Here is a 23,201-nt window from a genome sequence, read left to right as displayed (position 1 = left end):
AGGTAATTAATGGGGGACTTGCTCGTCCTGACCATGGGCTCCTTCTGAGGCTACTGCAGAGTGGACTGACCAGTTCCTTGGTGCCTGGTGGCCTCTGGCAAGTCCATCCCTGCCTGTGACCGTGGGCTTCTGGCAGCCCCGCCCCTTGCTGACTAACCCAGCCTCCCTTGACTCTTTTGCCTGGGCCAGTTCTGTCCCCAACTTGAGGTGGGACCAGCAGCCTTGTGACACCTTCCTGAGCCCCCTCCAGCCCCAGGTATCCTGCTCAGGAGAGGAACAGAGGGCTCAGGACTGCTAACTTTCCACCAGAAGTCAGGAACCTGAAGAAGAGATGGCCCTCCCCAGAAGGGACAAAGCAGTCAGGCTGGGTAAGACCAGCGCTTTCAACCTCTGTTTTGATGGGGGAGAAACCGTGTTCACACACAAGGATTTAAACAACTGTATTTTAGAAAACATAACATCCCCACAGCTGCTCAGAGGCCTCCACCCAAGTATCCCACCTGAAGGGCATTTCCAAGGAGATCTGGGGTCTGAGGGGTGGCTACCCAGCGCCCACCCAAGCAATCCCTGGCCTGGTCTAGGGGCACATGCCCACTCACCTGTGCGACAGAGTGGGTTTCATGGAGCTCATGGAGTTGAGGGGAGGCTGCATGGGGAGTTTCCCGGGGGGGTCGCTCTGGCGGCTCTTCTGATGTCGGAGCAGCAGCAGGCGGCCAAGCTCCTCGCACCAGGAGGACAGCAGGGCTACAAGGAAGGACAGGACGGTCAGTGGGAACCTCGGCCACCAACCACACCCTGACATGCCTGCCCCATCTCATCCTGCAAGAGTGGCTGTTACCCACGCTGGCCTTGCTCCCACCTTTGTGCGACACCAGGAGAGTCACTGAGCCTGCTCAGGAGGCCTCAGTTTTCCCTTCTGTCAAGTGGGACTAACACCTCCAAAGGAGGACTGAAAAGCTTCTGTCGCTGTAGGCACAGATCAGAGGAAGGCCGATTTTACGGGCAGAGAAGAGTCAAGATGAAGGAGGGGATGGCAGAGATGATGCCAACGGGAAACCAAAGGGGACAAAGATGTCGTGTGGGGCGAGTTTAGGAACTGCCAGCCACCCCTAAACTTCTCAGTGAAGTCCACCCCCTGGATTCTGGACAAGCAGCTTGACATGGCTTCTGCCCACAGCTGGGGCCGAAATCACAAGGTGTAAACAAAACCCAGAGCCTTCCTAGAGCCTGTTGATGACCCCAGGAGTGCCCACAGGGTCCTCCCTGAAACTCTTCCCCACAAAGGGCAGCACTGAGCTCATGTGCACACACCTTCTGGTCAAACCTTAACGGGCCCTGCACGGCTGTGCACAGGGCTTGGGAGGACAAAGGATTTCCAGGGCAGAGGGCTGCTCAGGGGTGGGGTGGGGCTGACTTAGAGTCTGCCAGAGGCACCAAATGCAGGAGCACACGAGACCCTTCCACATCCAGGCCTTAAAAACCAAGAGAAAGGCAGCTAGAATTCACTGGATGCTGTGGGAAAGTGAAATTTTCATTCTTCACGGTCCCAGTGCAGCCACCAGGGGCCAAAAGCACCCTCAAGGTCAGTGTGTCCGGCCAGTCCTTCTAAAGTAGCTGAGGTTTGGGCAGAGTGGGGAGTCGGGAAGGCAAGGCTGTCACCACCTTGCTGTGTGACCCTAAGGAGCTCACAGACCCTCTCTGGGCCTCAGTTGGCTTACAGAAGATGAGTAATGACTCTTGCCCTGCCTTCTTCCCAGGGCTGTGTGAGGGACAGATGGGGGAATCTCTGAGACTGCAGAAGCAAAAAGGGGCGACCGCACCCTAGCCAATGCCCCACCACTGCCCTGAGTACTTCAGCCAGACTGATCTGATAGTTCTTCTGGAAGTACTCAACCCAGTCAGGCAGCCAGGAGCCTTTTGAACCCAGGACTGTTCAGCCACTTGCCTGGACACAGAGCCCACTCCCTCATTTCCAGGGTATCCCATCTGGATGCTGTGCAACATGCTTCTGCATCCTTTCCTCCAATATGCCCCGCTTAATCCAGGATATCAGCGGTTATGCCCATTCTACAGATAAGCAGACTGAGGCCCAGGCAGGCGAAGTTGCTAGTTCACAGTAACCACAACCAGAGAGGGGCTGAGGCACAGATGATGCCCTTATTCCACACCCTGGCAGTAGAGCCCAAGGCTGGACTAGAATGTGGGGGAGGAGATGAAACCCTTCAGAAAGCAAAACCAAGTGGCATTGTTTCTATCACCTCCGATTCTAGGAGGAACCCTTCAGGCCTTGTTTGAACAGCACTAGGGGAAGATGGCCAGATACACAATGCCCTGGAGTGGCTGGGCAGGGCTGCCACTTCAACCCCCCAGGTCCTGTCAGCCTGGGGCCCAGAGAGGGCTGGGGAGCCTGTGAGACCCTGCCAAGCTCTACCCTGCCCATGGCCCAGGCCAGCTAGTGGGGAGCGAGTGGGGACCAGCACCTCGGGGAGAAGCAGGTTCTTTCCTGCCCCTCACTGAGTGGGTAGAGGCCAGGAGGAAGCTTTTAGAACCAGCAGAACCCCGTCCATCCAGTTCTGCTGTGAGCTGGCTGGAAGGGAGGGTCCCACTTTCCCAGCAGCTAGGTGGGGGGCCAAGGGCAAGGGAAGGGCAAGGGTTCTTGCAGGGAATGGGGCGGGGTGGTGAGGGGTCCCACTAGGGTTGCTGGGTACATCTGTTCAGCGTGCGTGGTGTGCAAAGATAACGAATAAGAAGGCACACGGGGCCAAAGTCCAGCCTGTGCCTGCTCCCAAAAGGACACCTGTTTCTCTCTCCAGGAGCAGGTGCCGATGGGTGAGCTGTGTCTTAAAAAATGCACCCTGCCCCTCTCCGTGGGGCTCACCTTACCACCACTACACAGGGAGGAGAGTGCTGGAGTGGAGTGCCCCACCCTGGCATGTGTCTGCCCAGGAACTGTGGCAAAACGCCCCTAGAGCGGACGCCCAGAACACATCTGCCACAGCTGGAGGTGGGGGTGGGGTGGGGAGGGGAACAGCCTATTCAGAGAGGCTAGAACAAATAGAAATGAATTTCCAGATCGCTCCATTCTTCTGCCAGGCCCCTAGTTACTGCTTCTTGGGCGGGGGGCACTGGGCATCTGGAAACTCATTTGCACGCCAAGCACGAGGCGCTGGATCGCAGCGATGGAGGGACTGCTCGGCTGCCAGCACAAAGGACGGCCACAGATGGTGCGCCCGCTGCCTGCCCTGCCCGCGCTGCCCTCCAGCCTCCGCTTCTCCTGGGGGCCACCCTGCCATGAGGGAGGCATGGGAGGCACCATGAAGGCATTCAGACCTTGTCTCCAATGCCACGGGCCACCCCCTGCTTGGCCAAGGACAGCCCTCGTGTTCCCATCACCATCCGAGTGATTTTCCTTAAAGAGAATAAAATAAAGGGAGGCTGGTAGCGTAGCAGGGCCTGGGGTGCTGTGAGCAGATGGGATGCGTGTATCAGGCAGCCGTGGCACAACACAGATGCCAGGACAGCCACCTTCCTACAACCTAGAGGGAAAGGACGGGGAGCAAGGGAACACCGCCCTTCAGCCCGTTGGCCTGAGTGACCGGCAAACACAGAGGCCAGGCTGGCAGACACATGGCGGGAGGATACACGGCAGACAGACCCAGTGCATGCTCTCAGCATGGCGCAAACCAACACAGGCTGTTCTGAGGCAAATGCTGCTTAATGACAACATGTAGGAAGTTGCGATCAAAAAGGGAGTCTGGGCACTGTCAGCACGAGGACCGACAGACAGACAGAGGCAGGTAGAGATCACACAGACAGCCCAGTGGGATGGGTGTCTGCGTGTGTGCCTGGCCCTGGCTGTCTAGACACAGCTGAGCTAAGCCTGCCTGCTCTGACGAGGCAGGTCCTGCCTGCATGCCTCGTTGGTCCTGTGTCTTTGCTCTGGGTACTCGTTGGGACAGGGCATGAAAAAGGACCACTGAGCACAGGCTCTGGCACTAGAAAGGGGTACCAAGCACGAAGAGTCCCAAGATGGGGTGGGAAGGATGGGAAGAATTTCAGGGTGACACTAGTGATCCTAAGCTGAGCAGGCAGGGTCAGGAGTGTCCCTCTACTGCCCAGGCAGCCACTGAGGCCACCCTTCACCTCATCCTATGAGCACCACTCACCCTGATAATCTGGGTTCCACTACTTAGAGCTATATGACCTTAGGCAAATTGCAGAAGCTCTCTGGGCCTCGGTTTCTTGATCTGTTAAATGGGCATAAAACTAATGCTCACTCCTTAGTATTACTGTGATTGAGTGACACCATCATCTATAAAGTGCTTTAAACAGCATCTGGCGCATAGTAAGCACGGAGTCCCTGAAAGCATTGTGTGTGGTCTTTGGAGAGCAAGGGGACATCTGCAAATGTGCTCTGCTCTCCGCAGGCAGTAAAACGCCTCATGAATAGGAGGAAGCCATCCCAGGCCCCTCCAGAAGGTGCCACGGCAGCCCTGATGGGTACCAGTGCCACAACACTCAGGAGAGGGGAGCAGTGGGGTAATAGCGGGCAAGCCCGGCTCTGGAGTCCCACACACAGGGCTTGAATCGTGCTCTGCCAGTCTCTAGCTCTGAGATTTCATGCAGGCTGCTTCACAGTTTGGAGTCCCAGTCTCCCCAGCTGCCCGCCTCAGAGAGTGGATGTAAGCTGTAAATGAATGCTGTCAATCAACTGCAGGGGCAGCCAAGCAGAAGCCAGAAAGGGAGGGAGAGCAGGTGAAGACCAAGGGACCCTGGGACCCACAGCAGCCCCAGAAAAGCAGCCCGTCGATCCCGTACCCACCACGGCATCACGTAATATTGGGAAAGCTGGAAAGGCACCAACCCGGGAACTCTGTCTCTGCCAGCCGTGTGATACCTTCAGCAACTCATCTAACTTTCCTGTGCCTCAGTTGCTTCATCTCTAAAATGGGGTGGTGGTAATTCTGCTCCCCACTCGTAGTTGTTAGGATGAGCCGAGTTACCTGATGAAGCACAGCAACAGCACCAGGCAACACAGTGGCAGCTACACGTGTTTGTCAAAATGACCTTTAGTGTTATTGACCTTGGTTGGGAGATTGATGACCAAGGACGGTCACGAGGCCTTGGCATCTCTGTCTACTTTGAACCACATGGCAGAGCACAGACACAAATGAACTGGAGACAAGTGTAGCTCTGGGAGTTCACAGGGTGGGGTGCTGAGTGTCTATACGGCCAGGCCCCTGGGGACGACCAGGACCATCTGTCCCCTCGGCCACAGGCTTTGCAGAGCGGCCCCTTCTGAGCCACCAAGGTGGGCACTGAAGGGCAGAATGAGGACACACTGTGTGCCTGCTTTGCCTGAGACACAGGAAGCAAAAATCAATTCCCTGTTCAGAGGCAGCTCTGCCTCCAATTCAGCCAATGGAAAGGCATCAGTGGCCCTGGCAGGGAGGCGTTCTGGCTTCTGTGAGGTCTCTCTGGGGGCCTCCCTGGAGATAGGGCAGAGCGCAGCTCCCCAGGCCAATGGCAGTATCATGAATGGGGGTGGGGTGGGCAGGTTTCTTAGGCTTCAGAACAGCCCAAGCCCCCGGCCTAGGCATCCACTTGGCACCGTCTAGAGCCCTGGTCTTCAGCAGCCAAATTTCAGAAGGTCACGTCCATAGGGGAAGCAACAGTCCTGAGGGATTCCAGCCAGGGAGAAGACACGACGGGGTGACCTTTCACACTCCCATTACCTGCCCTTCGCTCTGTAGTTTATCCAGGAAACCGCGGGGGGGCGGGGGGGCGGGGAGGAGGGCACTGGGGTTTCCATTCCAGACCCACCTTGGACTTAAACAACTAAGGTCATTCGCCTTCAGTACACATCTTACAGTAGAGTAGATGTTGGTCATGGTGTGATGGGTGGTGTGCTTTTCCTTCCTGGTGGTACATAAAATCATGGTGTGTGTGACAACGGGGGACATCTTCTATTTAATGGTATCCAGTAGATGTGTCTGGGGGCCCCTGCACCAGATGCCACAGCTCTGGCAGCATGAACTCCTCTGGGCAAGAAATGGAAGGGCACGCTGGGTCTAAGACTCAGGGGTGCAGGACACAGGTCTGAGGGAAGGCACCGAGGGAGAGCCAGGATCTGACATGGGCTCCCCAGCATCTTCCTGGCTACTCCCCTGCAGCCAGCAGCCACCCGTATCCTTCAGGGACAAGGAAAAGGAAATCAGATGTGAGAGTGATGGCAGGTCTACAGTGGACCACTGGGGAGTTTTAGACCGGGCTTGTCCCAGATGTGCCCTCTTTGGGGACAGTGTCCAGCCCTGCATTTGCCTCTGTGCCTGCAGCTCCTGGCAGAGCGCGCCCTGGATGGGCTGACCAGATGGACTAGCACTAGGGCTCGGGTTTTATCTGAGAGGCAGCAGAAGGAAGAGGCTGCACTCGCGATGTGGCAATTGCTTGGCTCCAGGTAAGGAGGGTGGAGCTGCCTTTTCCAGACCAGACTGATAGCCAGCAGACAATGAGCCAGTCGGAGGTGGAGGGGAGGCAGAGGTGAAGGTCTGCAAGTTGAAGCATCAAAGGGGTGGACAAGCTTGTTGGCATGTGTGAGAGGCTGCTCCTTGCCAGGCTGGACTCAGGCTTGAAAAGGGGCCAGAAACCAGAGGTAGCCATTGCGGCCACAGGAAAAAAGGCGATTTGTTCTCTATGGAGGCAAGAGGGGGGATGTTTTGACACTAAGTGGCCTGGAAACACTCGTTCCCAATAAGGTCTGCGCATCAGGAAGGGGTGGGAGCAGCAGTGGGGGGTGGGGAGGATGAAAGGCCGATGGGGAGGAGGGTACAGACATTTGGATGGAAGGACCAAGCAGGAGAATTATCAAATGTGCTGCAGCCTGGGGATGCCTCCCGCAAATGAAACAAAGGAGCATTAAGTATCAAAGAGCATCTCAGTTGCTAAAAGCCTGGAGAACAGAGGAACTCTGTGTGTGAGTGTGTGACAGTGTATGTGAGAGAGAGAGAGAGAGAGAGAGAGAGAGAGAGAGAGAGAGAGAGAGAAGGGGCTTCTGAGACCCAGGGCCAGGCAGGACTCGGGGTGACCAGGAGGCAGCCTGCCAAGTACTGGCCTCTCAAGTCCTGCCCTGGGGGAGGGGGGAGGAGAGTTGGGCAGACGGAGGCGGAAAGAGGTCCTGGGAGCACACAAGTGAGGTTCACTGTCAATGAAAAATACTAAAGACACATTTTCAAACGCTTCCATACCATCCGCTTACTAAATCTATACAAGATCCTCTGAAGTAGCAGTAGAGGGTGGCAGTCCCATTTCCCAACGGGGAAGCCTGGCTGGGGCAGCTGGAGGGCCTTGCCTGGGGTGTCAGACGGAGGAGCCAGGCATCCAGGCTGGGCTCCTCCCCTCCGCCTCCCCTTTACTCCCTGACACATTCTTGTGTTCATCTCTCCATTCCCCAGGAGCACCTCAAGCCACCTCAGGAAGACACCCCTCCCCACCCCCCACCCCGCCCTGCCCAACCCGCAGTTCATCGAGGCCTGATGGTCCTTGCAATCTGTCCCATGCTTCTTGCCTGTTCTAAACACATTCTGCAGCCGTGTCCATTCTCCCCGGAATTATGACAATCACGTACTATAATTTATCTCAGTCTCCAAACCTGCCTGCCGCCAACCCATGCTTCGCAAGGCGGCCAGTGGAATTCTTCCACCAGTGCATTCTGCTCATCTCTTTCCAACTGTGTCCCCAGAGGCTGCACTGGGCCTGGTGGATGGCAGATGCCCAATGGATGCAGAATGAATGACCGACCCTGCTATCTGGAGGAAAGCTGTGATGTTCTATAGCAAGAGCAGGAGCCCTGAGGGCCACGATGGGATTTGAGGGGCTCATTTGTACTAGCTCGGCATGCAGGACGTGATTGTCACAGGTTATGCAGCTGACATGTGACGAAGGGACTGAAATGAATCACAGGTAGATAACCCAATATGCAAAGGATGGCAGAGTCAGATAGACACTGGGTACACTGTCCGAGACCCAGGCTGTCTGGGTAATACCTGCGACCTGGCACCCTGTGGTCTCAGCCTGCAGGCAGATTCCCATTCCCTGGGGGCAGGACCTAGCCTCAGGAGCATCAACCCTGAAAGGAATCCGACCATGGATGTGTCCAGAGATGGGTGCTGTTATCAAATAAAATCTATAACCTGTTTCGTGACATGCACAGCTATTGGCGGGCCATGCCAAAATGGGGAATGGAAGGTAAACAGTAGACAGAAACAGTATCAATTAGTACAACTTGGGAGCCAGCTGCAATCCTGGGTTTTCTCTGCTCATGGGCTGGCATCGCTGTGCGAGTTCATGGTGTTTGTCCCACAGCATCTCACCCAGGGCTCCCTGGAGACGCTGCTGCTCCTCCTCCTGCCTCCCCAGCCCAGGCCACACCTCCTACCCTATGACCTTCTTTTTTCATCTCCCAAACATGGCATCCTGGGACCACTGCCCAGGGAAAACTGAGCGTCAGAGACAGTGGAGGCTCCTGCCTGCATCTGGGGACCAGTGCATATGAGAGGTTAGGGCGCAGGAGGGGAGGGCGAAGGGGGGAGACATGGGGACTTGAGACCATATAGGCCTGGGCTAGTCGCTCCGTCTCATCTGTAAAGTGTGGAGACAACAGAAGGAACCTCTGCTCTCCGGCTTGGTGTCAGGAGCCCAAGATGAAGGAAGGTCCTGAGCTTCAAACCACATGTGAGAGATGGTGAGTCTCATCCAAAGAGTCTCAGCTGGGAACCTGGAAGCTACACAATGCTGATGACCTTCTGCTTCTGAAGTCAGAATGGCCAACAGCACAGACTCTGGAGCCAGGCTGTCCCCTGTGCTTCCTGCCTGTTCCAAACACCTTCTGCAGCCACATCCGTTCTCCCCGGAATTATGACAGTCACGTACTATAATTTATCTCAGTCTCCAAACCTGCCTCCTGCCAACCCATACTCTGCAAGGCGGCCAGAGGAATTCTTCCAGCAGTGCATTCTGCTCACCTCTTTCCAATTCTGTCCCCAGAGGCTGAAATTCCAACTCGGCCACTTGGCTGCTGTGTGAGCTTGAGTGAGTTCCTTAACCTCTCTGAGCTTTGGTTTTCCCTTTTATAAAATGGGGATGCTAAATATTACTTGCCTCCTAAACTGTCACGAGGATTAGCCAAGTTAATGCACATCAAATGCTAGTATGATACCTGGCACAGAGGAAGGAGCCTATAAGGATATTTGGTTGTTGTTACTGAGCACATATCCTTTTAGGATTAAGAGGCGTCTCTGTTTCCCATCTACATGCTGTTGCTCAAATAAAATACAATTTCTTGCACCCATCTCCAAGAGCATCACAGTGCGTGCATGCCTTGGGCCCAGCCTTGCAGTACCCCCACACTGGGTACTCTCTGGGTGGGCAGAGTTGCTCCCCAGCTCCCAGCTGTACCCATACCCAATGTTTTCCCTGCCAGGCGCTCTGCATGGGGTGGACCCCAGGCACCATAAAACTAAGCCCTGGTGGCTGCTCACTTCTGCATCAGCTCCCAGGCCATGCAGTGCAGGCAGCCAGTCTGGGCCAATTCCTTCTCCTCACAGCACCTGGGTGTAGGGCACTGGGCTGGACTTTGCAGCCATCCTCTCTGTACTGGGCCAACAGAGTGGCCACAAACAAGGGGTGGGTCGCTGGGAGGCCTGGCCCCTCCTCAGCCCCCATCCCCTGTGTGTCCAGCAGAAGTTGGGATGGGGCCCGGAGCCACGGCCAGGATCCCTGCTCTCACCCCTATGCTCCCAGCAGGAATGGGTGGTCTGACCTGTGACCCCTGGGAACAGAGCTATCCACAGAATTGGTATTCAGCTGCCCTCCTCTGTAGGCCTACCTTTGCTGGGTGCCCCCAGACATGGAAAAAGGGTCCCGTCCCCGCCAGTTCTCTCAGGTCGTCTCCCAGGAGGAAGCAGCACAGAATGCATGTGACCACGGAGAGGCGGGAGCCCGGGGCAGTGGCTGCTGGGCCGCAGGAAAGCAGGCTTCCGCCCCGTGGTGCCCAATATGCATGCCTGTGAAATGGGGTGGCAGCTCCCACTGTGGACAGCGAGGACCTAACAGGGTCATGAAGGCATACGGACAGCCCTTTACTTTTCCCAACTGCCTGGAGCCCTCTGCCTCACTGGAGCCTCACAACCCCCTAGTGAGGAGCTGGCCAAAGATGAGATTGTCTGTGTTTTAAGAAGCAGAAATTGAGGCCCAAGAAGGGGTGATTCACCCACAATCTCACCACAGCAGAGAATCTGCCACTGGTCCAGAATGGTTTCCCTCTCAGCCCCACAAGTCTGTGATGTCACGTATCTGAGAGCAGGCACATCCTCAGGAGACAGCTCTGCACCTCCCTCCCACCTTCCACTCCCATGATTCAGCGCCATCCCAGCTTCTTGTTCCAGTTTGCTACCAACTTCCTGTGGGATATTGGACAACTTCCTCCTCTCTGGATCTACGTACAGGAGCGAGTGGGCACCGAGTGCTCTGAGGTCTGAGGGCCCATGAATCAGCCCTGGCCTCACAGTGGGGTCATACCTCTCAAGGCCAAGGTCAGCTTTGACCCGGTCTCAATCCTGCAGGTGCTGTGGGATGAGCTGCCCACTCTCACACCTGGCCTGGACACTCCCATGACCAGGTTCCCCACCCCCCGCCAGCATGGGCTATAGATGGAACGGGCTCCAGGATCTCACCTTGCCCAGGTGTCCCGTTTACTAAGGCCGCAAGCCCAGAGTGTGTGGGGGGGTGGATCTCTTGAGAGGTCTGACAGCTGGTGGAGGACCCAGGGGTGACGGGGACCAGGAGGGGAGGATGCTGCAGCCTCAGGCGCGGGGGCTGCTGAGGGGTTAGGACTTCCCCCTGGTTACAGGAAACATCATTTCTGGAAGGTGTAGGTTGGACTGGGGGGGGCCCTGTCAGCTGACTCCTGAAACATAAAACCAAAGATGTTTTCTTTGAGGGCAAATCTTACTCTCCTGCAAAATCGCCGTATCATTGCACTACCAGCAGCAGCAGCAGCACGCTGTCCTGAGTTTCAGCTGCTTCTAGTTTTTCTAGATCATTCCCACACTGTTCCCCACTCCGTCATCTCCCATTACTAAGTGGTTAAGAAAGTCAAAACAAGGAGTATCATTTACTGGCCCTTTAGCTGCAAGTGACCCTGTCGCTCTCCCACCTGCCCCCCAAGCTGCACATGCTCAGGCCCCATGTGCAGGGAAGACCGACCAGGTTGATGGCGGTCAGCCCAGGATGCACCTGGAGGCTCATGGCCCAGCCCGTCCCCTGGGCCCTCCCTGCTTCCCAGTGGTTGGCAGGTCCTGCCATCTCAGGTCCTGAGGTCCAGCCCAGCCCGAGAGGGCCTCTGGGCTGTTCCCTCCCTCCTGCAACACTCCTCATACACTCCCACCCCCTCTCCCCAAGGGCTTCCCGGGTTGGCAGGAGCTAGAAGTAGGAGTCTTAAGGCGTGTGAACTCACCCTGGGAACTGAACTCCGGGGACCTCGGAGCTGGCAGGGCTGATTCCCAAACCGGTTTGGCTGTCCCTGACCTAGCAGAGGCTGGGCCTGCGGGCAGGATGCTTGGACCCAAGAGATGTCAGACGGGTTGAGCCTGTCCTTGGGCTTTAGGAAAATCCCAGGCTGGAAAACTCCCTGCCTACCTGGGCCTTCCTGGATAACTCAGATTCAAGTGAAAAAACACCCGACACAAGCTCAAGGGGACATTTTCATCAGGAAGAGGATGCCCCTGTCCTCTGGCCGGCACTCCTCAGCGTGAAGGACGGGCCTGGGCAGGGGTGTTGGTCAAACGGCTGCCATCAAAGGAGACCTGCTGGCAGGGAGCTGCCACTGGGTAGGCACTGTGCCCCCTCAAGGGGCCGCCTCACACACCCCTTGCCCCGGACTCTCACAAGCCATCCAGTGGTGAGGGTACCACAGCCCCCATTTTACAGACGAGGGGTGAGCACAGGGAAGCAGGCTAACCTGGCTCAGGACACACCTAAGTTTGCGGCAGGCCGGGACCAAGGCAGGCTCTTCTCCTCCGTCCTGGGATATTTGCTGGCAGTGGGGCAAGGGTGGGAATCTAGAGTATCTCCACTGAAAATTACACAGCATTACTAGCAAAGCAAGTGTGCTGAAGAGGGGAGAGGGGCCCTGAGCCATCCCCACAACAGATGGAGGCCAGGCGGCCTCTGTGCAGCTGACCCCATATTCCAAGAGGACATGGGTTCCAACAGGACAGATCCTTTGGGCTACCCAAGGACTGACCAGAATATCCATGGGGGCAGGGGTGGCGGTGCTAAGAGCCAAGAGTCTTCCCACCTCCATCTCACTCCAAGGTACCAAGGATGCTCTCGGCAGGCTGCTGGCCCTGAGGACACACTCCCACTGCGTCCGAGCCATACCCACCCTGCCTCTGCACGCCTGTAGCTATGTCCCTAGGAACCTCAGAGCCCCTCACTCTAGCATCCAGAGAGCTTATTTTCTATTCTGTACATATAGTTTCTCCTGGGGGCTAACCACCACTGCCTGTGGCTTGCTCTCCAGGAGCCAGAGAGGTAAGGAGGGGTTGCAGGAACCCATTTCCTCCCTGGGTAATTGACTTTCCTGAGGCTGCCCAGCTGGGTGCTCACAGTTTGGGGGAGTCCTGCATCCAGCATAATAAGAGGTCAGAGTGAGGCCAGGCCCTTCTCAGGATCAATGAGACCCCCCAGTCTAAACAGCATGGCCATCCATCTTCGAGGAAAGCAAGAGGGCGGAAAGGCCTTGCTGTGCACCCTTCCATTCACTCCGGCCCCCATGTCCAACCCCAGGTCCTCAGATCTTTCTGTGGGAGCCGGCAACAAACTCTGGGACTCTCTAAAATGGTGGTTTCCTTCCACCCAGTCTGGGCTCATGAAGACAGCAGAGACCTTCCTGGGATTCTGGTTTGGAGACTAAGCTGTGGGGAGGTGCCAATCTTAGGCACCTTCGTTTCTATAACAGCACTGTCTGGAAAACGTGTCAGCCCTGAAGAGTGCCTGAGGGGGTGTGTGCTGTGGTGACGGGGCAGAGGAGAGCTTTGGGGTGGGCAGGGCTCTGCCACGTGACACTTCACTACTGAGAGTTGGGCTCAGGCCACTGCTCCTTGAGGAGGAGCAGATTCAGGAAAAACCTGCTGACTGAACCCCCAGCTCTCCTGTCTCCAACCATTTACACCCCCCACCCCACCCCTCCTGCTCTGCTTCCTTCCCCTGGCGGAGTGACCTGGTTAACCTCTTAGAATCTCAGGCTCCTGGTGCAAGAAACACAGATGGTAATTCCTTCCTCTCCACTGCAGGCCTGTAAGGGTGAGGCCGAGCCACAGGCAGCTGGCGTAGAGGTGGCAGCCAGGCTCCTGCTCCAGTGGCAGTCACTCTGGGCACCAGGCAGGTGTTTTAGCTCAGGGGCACAGGACCTGGCCCCATACAAGCATTTAGTAGTCAATTCAGATGCTCCTTCCTGACCCCGCAATATGGGAGATGACAATTTCCAGTGATTTCTCTACCCAAAACCATGGGGCAGGGTTTCCTCTCTTGTCCATTTATCCAGGAAGAGCAGTGCATCTCCCACACATTTCACGTTTCCATGTCTTGGCTTCCTAGGTGGTCACTCCACTCCTTTCCCAAGAAACCCTGAGTGTGGATGTTTGAAGGAGCCCTGGAAACCACCCATACCCAGCTGTTAAGACCTCTCCACGTGCCCAGCAGGGGTTGGCAGTGGGTGACCCAGCTGCAAAACACCAGACTGGCTCCCATTCATCCCACTGGGCTCTCCTAAACTTCAGGGGCATCTGTGCATTTTGGAGACTACGTGTTATTCTTTTAGCATGTGATCTACTTGTTTTAGTTATGTATAGGTAGACAACCATGCAAACAAAACCTGACACACAGACTGAATTTAAAGAACACCTGGAGTGTTGGGCAGGAAACAAGAGCAGAGCTTTCTCTTTGCAGAAGTTCCTTCTTGTGTGATGAAATGATTCTCTGTGAGGTTTCTTTAAATATCCAGCTGCCTTGTTGCAATGAAAATAAGAATCATTTATAAGGATTCCATTTACATCTAGCGTTTCCTGGCTGCACTGTTACTCAAGAGTGTTAACACACCTGGGTGACGTCTGGGTAAATGTGGGTCCTGGATGTTGAGGTCCCAAGGCAGGACTGACCCACCTGGGTCTCCAGGCCAGGGGTTTCCAATTTTACCTGTGCATCAGAATTATCTGGAAAGCTTGTTAAAATACTGAGAGCTGGGCCTCACCCCCAGTGGGGTGTCTGATTCAGAGGTTTGGGGCGGAGCCTAAGATTGTACATTCCTTGTGGTGTTGGTCCAGGGACCCCACTTTAAGAACCACTGCTCTAGAATGACGGGTGAGGTCAGTGGTCATTTGCTGCATGAACAGAGGGGAAGGGGACAATTCTTTCCCTCCCCCCTTCTGGGTTCAGAAGACACAAACATTCTCAGGCCAGGAGCACCGTGTGCTTGGCAGATGGTCTCCAATTCCGCCGCTGACTTCCCCTGACCCCTGCCTTCAAGGCCCTGGAGGTTTGCATCTGGACTCTCTTCCTGGCCGTGGTATAGGAGAAAGAACACTGTGCAGAGAGTCAGAAGTGGGTGTGCCCAGCTTTTATCTACTAGCTATGAACTGCGTGGTCTTGGGCAAGACACTGGCATGTGTGTGCACCAGTTCCTTCATGTAAACCTATCTCATCTAGTTGCTCTAAAGGTGTAATGGGGCAAACTTGACAGCGGCCACTGTGGAGAACTTGATTCAGGCTAGGCACTGTTCTGAGCACTCTGCTTGCATGTCTCCTTCAAGCCTACACTCTGTGAGGTAACTACTACTGTCTCCCTGTGACAGTTCTCAGCTCCACTACTTGCTAGTGTGTCAGCTGAGTGGCCCTGCACCCTCTGCCTTGGGGTCTGCCTGCCTCACAGAGCGCTGTAAAGACTGCGTTAGGCCCTGCAGGGCTCGCTCAGCACGCTTAGGCTCTCAGGAAGCAGCCCCAGGGCAGCTGTGCTTGCAGACGAGGGACAGACAGCAGCCTGGGCCATCTGCAGTCCAGGCCAGCTCCCCGTTTCTCTTCCAGAGCAGCTGGGGGAGGGAGCGTCATTTGTTTGGGCCTCTGCAGTGTTTAATCATCACCACGAAGCTCTCCTGCCTTCCTCCCCCCTCCAGCGCCTGCTCTCTCCCTGCAGGAAGCAGCTCTCTGCCTTCTGCCTCTGATGGAGGCCATGAAAAATTAACACAGCACCCAGAGAGAAGGAAACACCAGAGCAGGGGGGCCATCGGAGCCAGATGACCAGCAGGCCCCGTCCACCAGGCACCAGTCGGGCAACCTGAATCCTGAGGGGGCTCTGAAGGGCCTGTTGGTCACACAACTGACCACCTAGCAGGGCCACCGGGTTTTGAATGGCTGTCAGCCTGAGGGTCTAAAGCAAATCTGACTCCCTCTGAGGAAGCTAGAATGCAGAGCCTGGGCCTTCCTGGGCTGTCACACCCTTAGAGAATCTGAGGCTGGGAATCCTTTTTCTGTCTCTGCCCTGAAGAGAGCCAGGCATGCAGGGACATGCCCCTGGAGGGTCAGTTGCAGGCCAGGCAGAAACTTGACACATCCCTCTTCTCTGTTCCTTTTCCTGACACTCCTGTGGAGTGGAGATCACTACCCCCATTTCACAGGACGAAACTGGCACTCAGAGAGGTTAAGGAACCTGCTCAAGGAAAACCAGCCAAAATAACCAAAATAACTGGCAAAGTGGGATCTATTTATTTTTAATTAACGAAGTTAACTTTTTACTTATATGAGTAATACACAAATCCATTCTCCTTAGACAGCTAATATTTCAGATAGAGACCAGAAGAGGGATGAGGGCCCACATTTGTCCATTACCTCTGATGGTTCCACCTCACTGTACATTTCACCACACTCCCTTCTTAACTTTTAAATGTTATTTTGAAGAAGTAACGTGTGAAAATGATTAAAAATATACAGAAGTAGAAAACAAGTATGTACTGAAAAACAGTCTCCACGACCCCAGTCTTGCTGCCCAGGTCCTCCCACCAGGGGAATCATGCTGGTGGCTTTGCTTTCTCCCCCAGTTATTCTGTCATTTACGTCTACCACGGCCCTTGCAAAGTCTGCCTGGAAGCTTCTTGCCCTGGATGACCATGTGATGTACCCCTCCCCAGCTTGTCCCTACTCAGTGATGGCTTCCATTGACCTTTCCAGTCTACAGATGGCAACACCTCCCCTGCCACCCATCTCCCTCTGTTTCCTTCCCCCTTTATCCTTCCCCACAACACTTATTACCTCTACTTGTTATGTTTTTTTCTCATCTGATGTCCCACTCCCCTCACTGGAGCAAAAGCTCTCCCAGGGCAGGTATTTCGAGTACTGCATTCACTGCCTCACCCTCAGTGCCTAGAACAATCCCTGACACTGGGGCGCCCGTGAACATCCATGGAAGGGCCGGACCCGGGCAAGGCACAGACAGGCACAAAGGGTGGCATGTCACACAGGCTGTTCTCAACTTCTTTTCTAAGAACACACGTTTCAGCTCAAATGGATCGTGACCCCTGGAGGACAGGACGGTGCCTTTTCTATCTTGTCTTTCCCAAGGAGCCAGCCTGGTCTGGGGCACACAGCAGATGCTCAGAACGATGGGACTGGAGACTTGACACCCCTCCCTACCTCACACCACAGACCAAAAAAAAAAAAAAAAAAAAAAGCAAAATAATACATTGTCTGTAAGATGATACAGGAGATTATCTCCACGACCTTCGGATTGGGGAAGATTCTCAAAGAGAACATACTGAGCTCTAAGCCTAAGGAAAAGCTGATAAATTTTCCAACATGAAAGCAAACAACTTCTGGTATACCAAAATACCCCATTGGGAGAATGAAAACACTAGCCCAGGGTGATTGGAGAGCCGAGAGACAGAAGCCGCACAGGGCACGGTAAGGCCCAGATCAGAGGCTCTAGGGCATCAGGCCCCCCAAGACTGAGCAGCCACCCAGGAAGGCTTCTCAAAAGAGATGGAAGGTAACTCCATCTCACTCGTCCCCCAGTCCTGCCTCTTCCTCCACTTCCCTGAAAAATCAGAGACGTAAGACAGACAGAAGAGCCTCAGCCCCCCTCCTCCCTGCCCCACGCAGAGATAACCAAGCAAGAAAAAACAAATTAAAGAGCCCAAGAACCTGGCAGGGCCTTGGGAAGTTTGGCTTGACAGGGCAAGAGCATTTAACAAAGCTCACATCATCCATCACTGGAGCCCAGTCATTTAGATACTGGGCATTTGATTAAACTAATATGGGCGGCTGGGGCGAAGCATGGCTGGGCGCTTCCTACCCTCGCCTACAAATTAGACCGTCACACACAATCCGATTACCCTGACTGCCACATTTATCTCGGGAGAGGGGCCATCCATCACTCCTCAGCAGCTGGCCGTGCGTGCGCCTCCTCCTGCAGGAGGGGGGGAAGTGTGCCCCCAAGTTTCAGCAGGCACTGCTCACTCATCGTTCATTCCATCACCCACTCCACAAACGCTGCCCCAAATGCCCACCCTGGGGTGGGCCTTGGGCTGGGCACGGGGTTGGGGGAGAACAGAGAAAACACAGTCCTTGCCCTTGAGGAGCCCACAGAGGGCATGTGAAAGAGGAAGCAGCTGAGCTGGCCGTGAGGGTGAGCTCAGTGTGTCATACAGCTGCTGGGCCCAGGTTTTCGTCCCAGCTCCCTCTCCTCCTGCAGGGACCCTGAGTGTGACATGTCCCTGACCTACCAAATCCTCAATTTCGTACCGGGAAATGGGATGATAACACAGTGCAGTGCTGTCCAACAAAACATTTGTAATGATGGAAATGTCCTCTATCTGCACTGCTCAAATCAGGAACCACCGGCCACATGTGGCTATTGAGCCCTTGAAATGAGGCTAGTGTGACTGAAGAGCTGAGTTTTCGATTTTACTTAACTTTACTTCATGACATTTAAGTGTAAATGGCCACACGGGGCTCTGGCTCCGTCGCTGAACATGGCTGCTCCCTTTTCGAGGTTGTAGTGGAGGGTCAACCAGGCAGCCCTCAAATGCCCAGCGCAAAGCTCTGCACACGGTAAGTGCTCGCCGAAGGCTAGGCCCCCTCGTTCTCAGAGGGCTGGATTCTGAGGCCAAGGATACGTTACTGAAAATCCTGCACTGATAGATAGCACAGCCACTTTTGCTGTCTCGTGGTCCACTAGGGCAGCAAGCTTCCACAGTAAAGAACAAGCAGTGAGGCTCAGAGGTAAAGATGGCAGAAACCTAGAAGTGGCAGAGACAGAACTCAAGTCTGTGGTTTTGAACCCCATCTTCCCAGGGCACACCTGGCTACCTGGGAGACACACAGCAGGTGCAAAGCTTGGGACGGGGCGAGTGAGGACCACAGACTGCTGGGCAGGTGGGGGCAGCAGCCTCTCCCTGACCACCAGTTTGTGGCGACTGCATTGACCAGCTTCTCCTCTGGACTATCTCTTTTCAATGCCAGAGCCGAGGAAGTGAATGCCAGCCACAGAGCTACGCCAGTTACCCCCAGGCCAGGCCCTTCCCAGCATGTCCCAGCCCCTCAGGCCAAGCCCAGGGTGGCATTGAGGCCCCTCGCGAGCACAGGGCAGAGCTGGGGGCAACCGACAGAATTTGGGGTTCTAAATATACCAACTCTAGATGGGCCCTGTCCTGAGGCTTTCACAGGGACCAGGGCAACCAAACAGGGAGCCTTAGGGAATAGTTGGACCAATAGAGCTCAGGCTGGAAGGCTGGCAGATGTGGGTTCCGACCAGCTTCTGGAACCAGGACCATGATGGCTCTGGGTGAGTCAAGTCCCTTTACAGGACTATAGTGGGGACGAGAGGCGCTAGCGAATGTGTGGACAGAACACAACACCCTGCAAGGGCTCGTTTACATTATTGGTGTTGTCCGAGGTCTCAGGGCAGGTAGAGACCAGGTGAACCCCCGCCCCGCTGCACCCTGTATCCCGCAGGCCTGGGAAGGGTGGCGAGGAGCGGCACTCCAGTAGGGGCCTGAGACCCCACTCTTCAGGGATCTGCCGTGTGACCCAGCACAAAGTAGAGTCACCCTCGGGGGCCTCTTTTCTTTATCAAAAACAATCAGAAAATCACAAGCATGTGCACACCCTTTGGTGAGGATAAGATGGGACACGCGAAAGCACTTATAACCTGGATATGAGCAAATCTGATAGAATCTAAGTGTGCCAGTGGGCAGGCTTCCCGGTAACTTCAGAGCAGCCTGACCCTGGAGAGAAATCGCCTCCCCATGCGAAGACAAGCCCCCTACAGAAACAGCCAGAGCTTAGGAGTCCAGTCTTCAGACACTTGTGAGATGTCCCGCTGGCAGCAGACTTCTCATAACACCAGAGACTGGAACGAGGCAGGCCCAGGTCACCAGCAGCGCTTGTGACTTGCTGTAGCTAGGGTTGGCAGGCTCCTGGGAGTGGGCTGACCAGCCCCACTGTGCTGGGCACTGCGGCCTGCAGCTGGATGCAGCTGCAAAAGGGAGTAGGCTGCCCTGGATGGAATGTAGGAGGTTCCTGGCGGGAGCTCACTACCAGGCTGGGAGATGGGGAAGGAAGGTGCAGTGTGGGAGCCAGACCAGAAGAGCCTAGAGCAGGGGTGTCCAAACTGCGGCCGTGGGCCAACTGCAGCCCGCAATCCATTTTTTATTGGCCCGCAGCAAATTCCAAAAATATATTTAGTTTACTTAAATAAACCAGGTGAGGCAATACGCACTTCACCTTGAGTGAGTGGCTGCATTTTACCGCTGATGGCCCTTGGTGAAAAACGTTGAACAAAGTTTGGACACCCCTGGCCTAGAGGGATGAGGTGACCTGGAAGAGCCAGAGATGAGATGGGAGTTGGGGAGAGGACAACACCAAGGGAGCTGAGGAGGCCTCCCTGGAACACCCCCTCCCCCAGAGGCACCCTTCTCTGCCGTCCCAGTTGAAGATACACTTAGCCACTCACACATTAGTATAAATGAGTTTATAACAAACCGTGCCAAGATACACAAGGAGCAGGAATTGCAGGAAAAAGAATGGGGTGGGGGAAGGTAGCAGGTAGCTCCCTGCAGCAAGCCACCTCCTCTAAGGTAAGACCCTCAAAAGCTCCCCAATAGGGACCCTCTGCTGCTAGGATCACCAGCATTCCCCCCCTCCCCAAAATGCTGACACTCTTTTGTTGCCACTTAAACCAATTTGGGGGTAATTCTGCAGGCAATTGTCTTCCGATTTACAATGCGGCTCAGTGATTGCAGCAAGGCTGATGGTTCAGGCTGTAATTGTATGGTAATCACTTCTGTTTATGATCGATGCGGAAATCACTATTGTTTTCCAGCAGGCTTGTTAAATCAAAAAAGTGCAGGGGTGGGAAGGGAGGGTTTATTTTTGTGAGTTGGAGCCCCGGGAAAATGAAATTAAGTAGAGCAGCCCAATGTGGGGGTGGTGGCTCGGGCGGCAGAGGCACACTCCTCAGTTCAGAACTGAGAGACAGAGACAGGCAGGGATGCAGAGGCCACAAGAGAGACACAGAAGGTACAGGTGGAGAGGCACAGAGCACAAGTGAGTGGAGACACAGGGAGGTGGCAGGAATGCCGAAGGAACGGCCAGGCTTGAGACAGACACGGTCAGGTATGCAGATCCACACGGAGGTGCCCAGAGACCCCACTGCTCATACGTGCAGAGACACCAGGAGAGATACTAGGGGATCCCCCCCCTCACACACACCACACTTTACCAGATCTGCCGTCACCCATTCCTCGAGAGGTGGGGACAATCCAGGGGCCAGGTGGCAGGCTGGGCACTACCTACCTCTCAGGACTGGAGTCCCCTACTTGCCCCATCTGGGATCTGCCTGCCTTCTCCTCACCTCTGCCCCAAGACTGCCTGAAAACAGGGCGGCAGATGGTACCTGGGGGGCTCAGGTGGCAGGAGCAGGGCAGTGTTGTGAGCTGAGCTGCTGCTGTGGGGACAGGGGGAGCTGCCCACCTGGCGGGCAGAAACCCGAACCTCCCAGAGGCTATAAGGAACAGGCCTGGGCTGGATGAGGGGCAACGCCTCCCAGGGCAGCCACGGGCACTCTGGCACCACAGGACTGAGCCCGCCCAGGCTGGAGGCCAAGGCCCCGCAGGCAGCGAGCAGGCACCAGCTGTTATGTGCAGCTCAGGCAGACCTCTAGGTCGCAGGCTGAGCTTGGCTACAAGGCATATGTTTCTTCAACTACACAACCTTCTTCCCCAGCAAAAGTGCATGGAGACCACTGAGCAAGTACTGAAAATCACAAATACGGTGAAAAATATTAGGTGTTTGGTTTCCAAAGCCTGCAGGCTTAATGTCCTTCACCTCTGGAGCTCCCCTTGCATTGCCTACCCCTCTGTAGCAGTCTAAACCATCCTCGGATTTCATGGTTCTACCTCACCACTCCAGGAAAGCCTTTCCCCACCAACTGAACCCTCTTCTCCTGGGCCCCATGGTACCGAATGTCATGCTGACTGTGATGCAGGACTCTGGGGGCCCACGGACCTGGCTCAGTGACTCTAGCAGCTTGCTTCAGCTTTCTGAGCCTTTTTGTTCAACAGTAAACGGGGATGGGCTGGCTGTGTCTTATCACGGGTGACCTCCCAATGGCTAGAGCGCAAACATCATTCAGCAGCCTTCCAGCTTCAGCGTGGGGACAAAGGTCATCCCGACCTGATGACATGGCTTCCCTCCAACCCAGGTGCCCCGGCTCTGCTGTCACGCCCTGCAGGTCATCTCAAAGGCAGCCAGGGCCCTGGGATGGTGGGCAGTGAGCTCGGCCCTCCTTGAATGGAGAAGAGGACCATCCCCTTTCCCCCACAGGTCTTCCCCTGTGTGGGTTCAGGCCCTGAGTTGCCCTAGCCTGGCCCTCCAACAGACTACCCCCAGACGGGCTGGGCCCTGAACTGGGGTGCCCCGGCTGCCTAATTAGGGGCTCAGCAGAGCATGCCAGGAAACTGATGGAAAACCTTAGATACAGAACAATCACTCCTAATTGGACTTCCAGGGTTCGGCCTAAGAAAACAGACAACCCACTCACCCCACCCCAGGGACTGTGCTTCTGAAGTACATACAAACAAGAGATAGTCGTATAACATTTACAACAAAGTTGGCTAAAGCAGGAATTTACGCTACAGTGAAGCTGTCTAAACAGAGAGAGACACCCCAGGGTGGGGAGTCCACATGTGCACGTGTGTGCGACCGCCTTCGCAGGCCCACGCGTCCACACAGTGCATGCTGGAGGCTCAGCAGTGTGTCTCTTTTGGGGCCACAGTTTCATCTTTACTCTGCTCAGGGGGCCCCTAACCAAGCCCTGGATCCTGTGGTCTGGACCCCACACTAGCCCAGGCACTGTCATGGAGATGAGAGGAGGTCTCCTGGTGGGCACTGAAGACAGGCACTCTGAAGGTGAAGGTCAGAGGTGGAGCCTCAACCCCACCCAGAAGCTCCCCCACCCTCAGTTCCCCTGTCTCCCCAGTATTGGTAATGACAGTATCTTCCCTCCCAGGGGACTCTGAAGAGCTCTAGAAACATCAGATATTTTTACTTCCTGCTCTAACTTGTACCTTCGAGTTTGGGGACAGCCAATGACCCCTGACCTCTGTTTACTTAGCATCCTGAAGTCAGGTCCCTGGGAGGGGAATTTAGGGTAGGGCCATCTGGCCAGGGTATTCTCTGGCCCTGCACCAATTGCCCCCACGGCTGGCGGCAGGATGCAGAGGCTCTGTGTGAAGAGGTCAGGGAGCCAGGCCATCAGGCTCCCGGGAGAGCTGCTGGCTGTGTCCAAGAGACAGGGCTGTGAGGGCTCAGAGTCCCAGCCTACCCCAGGTCCTTTAATCCTAGTCCGAAGTAGGACAGGAATCAACAACCCCATTTTCCAGATGGGGAAAGTAGGGGTCCTGAGAGGAGAGTGACTTCTCATGAGGGGTGGAATGAAATGAAGGTGGTCCTCTGACTCTGCAGCGCTCTGATATACCAACAGTCTGAAAGTCTCTCTCCGCAGGTAACTGAGAATATTCGCAGAATTTTTCTGCCATTCCTGGGACAGGCCAAGAGGAAGCTGTGGCTACCAGGGGCTGATTTCCCTGGGAAGC

The 23,201-nt window shown here is 55.2% G+C and overlaps 1 protein-coding gene across 10 annotated transcripts in view; it reads right to left on the bottom strand.

The window, feature by feature from the left end:
• Positions 1-23,201, bottom strand: part of ZMIZ1 (zinc finger MIZ-type containing 1) — a 231,337-nt gene that overhangs the window by 33,738 nt on the left and 174,398 nt on the right. For all 10 annotated transcript variants that reach the window (XM_019749483.2, XM_019749486.2, XM_019749485.2 and 7 more), the window contains one exon: positions 600-744. In XM_019749483.2, coding sequence (XP_019605042.1) covers positions 600-744 — 145 coding nt within the window. The remainder of the gene's footprint in view (positions 1-599; positions 745-23,201) is intronic.

Source organism: Rhinolophus sinicus, linkage group LG07, assembly GCF_036562045.2.
Source record: "Rhinolophus sinicus isolate RSC01 linkage group LG07, ASM3656204v1, whole genome shotgun sequence".
Lineage (NCBI taxonomy): Eukaryota > Metazoa > Chordata > Mammalia > Chiroptera > Rhinolophidae > Rhinolophus > Rhinolophus sinicus.
This window is presented reverse-complemented; position numbering and strand designations above follow the sequence as displayed.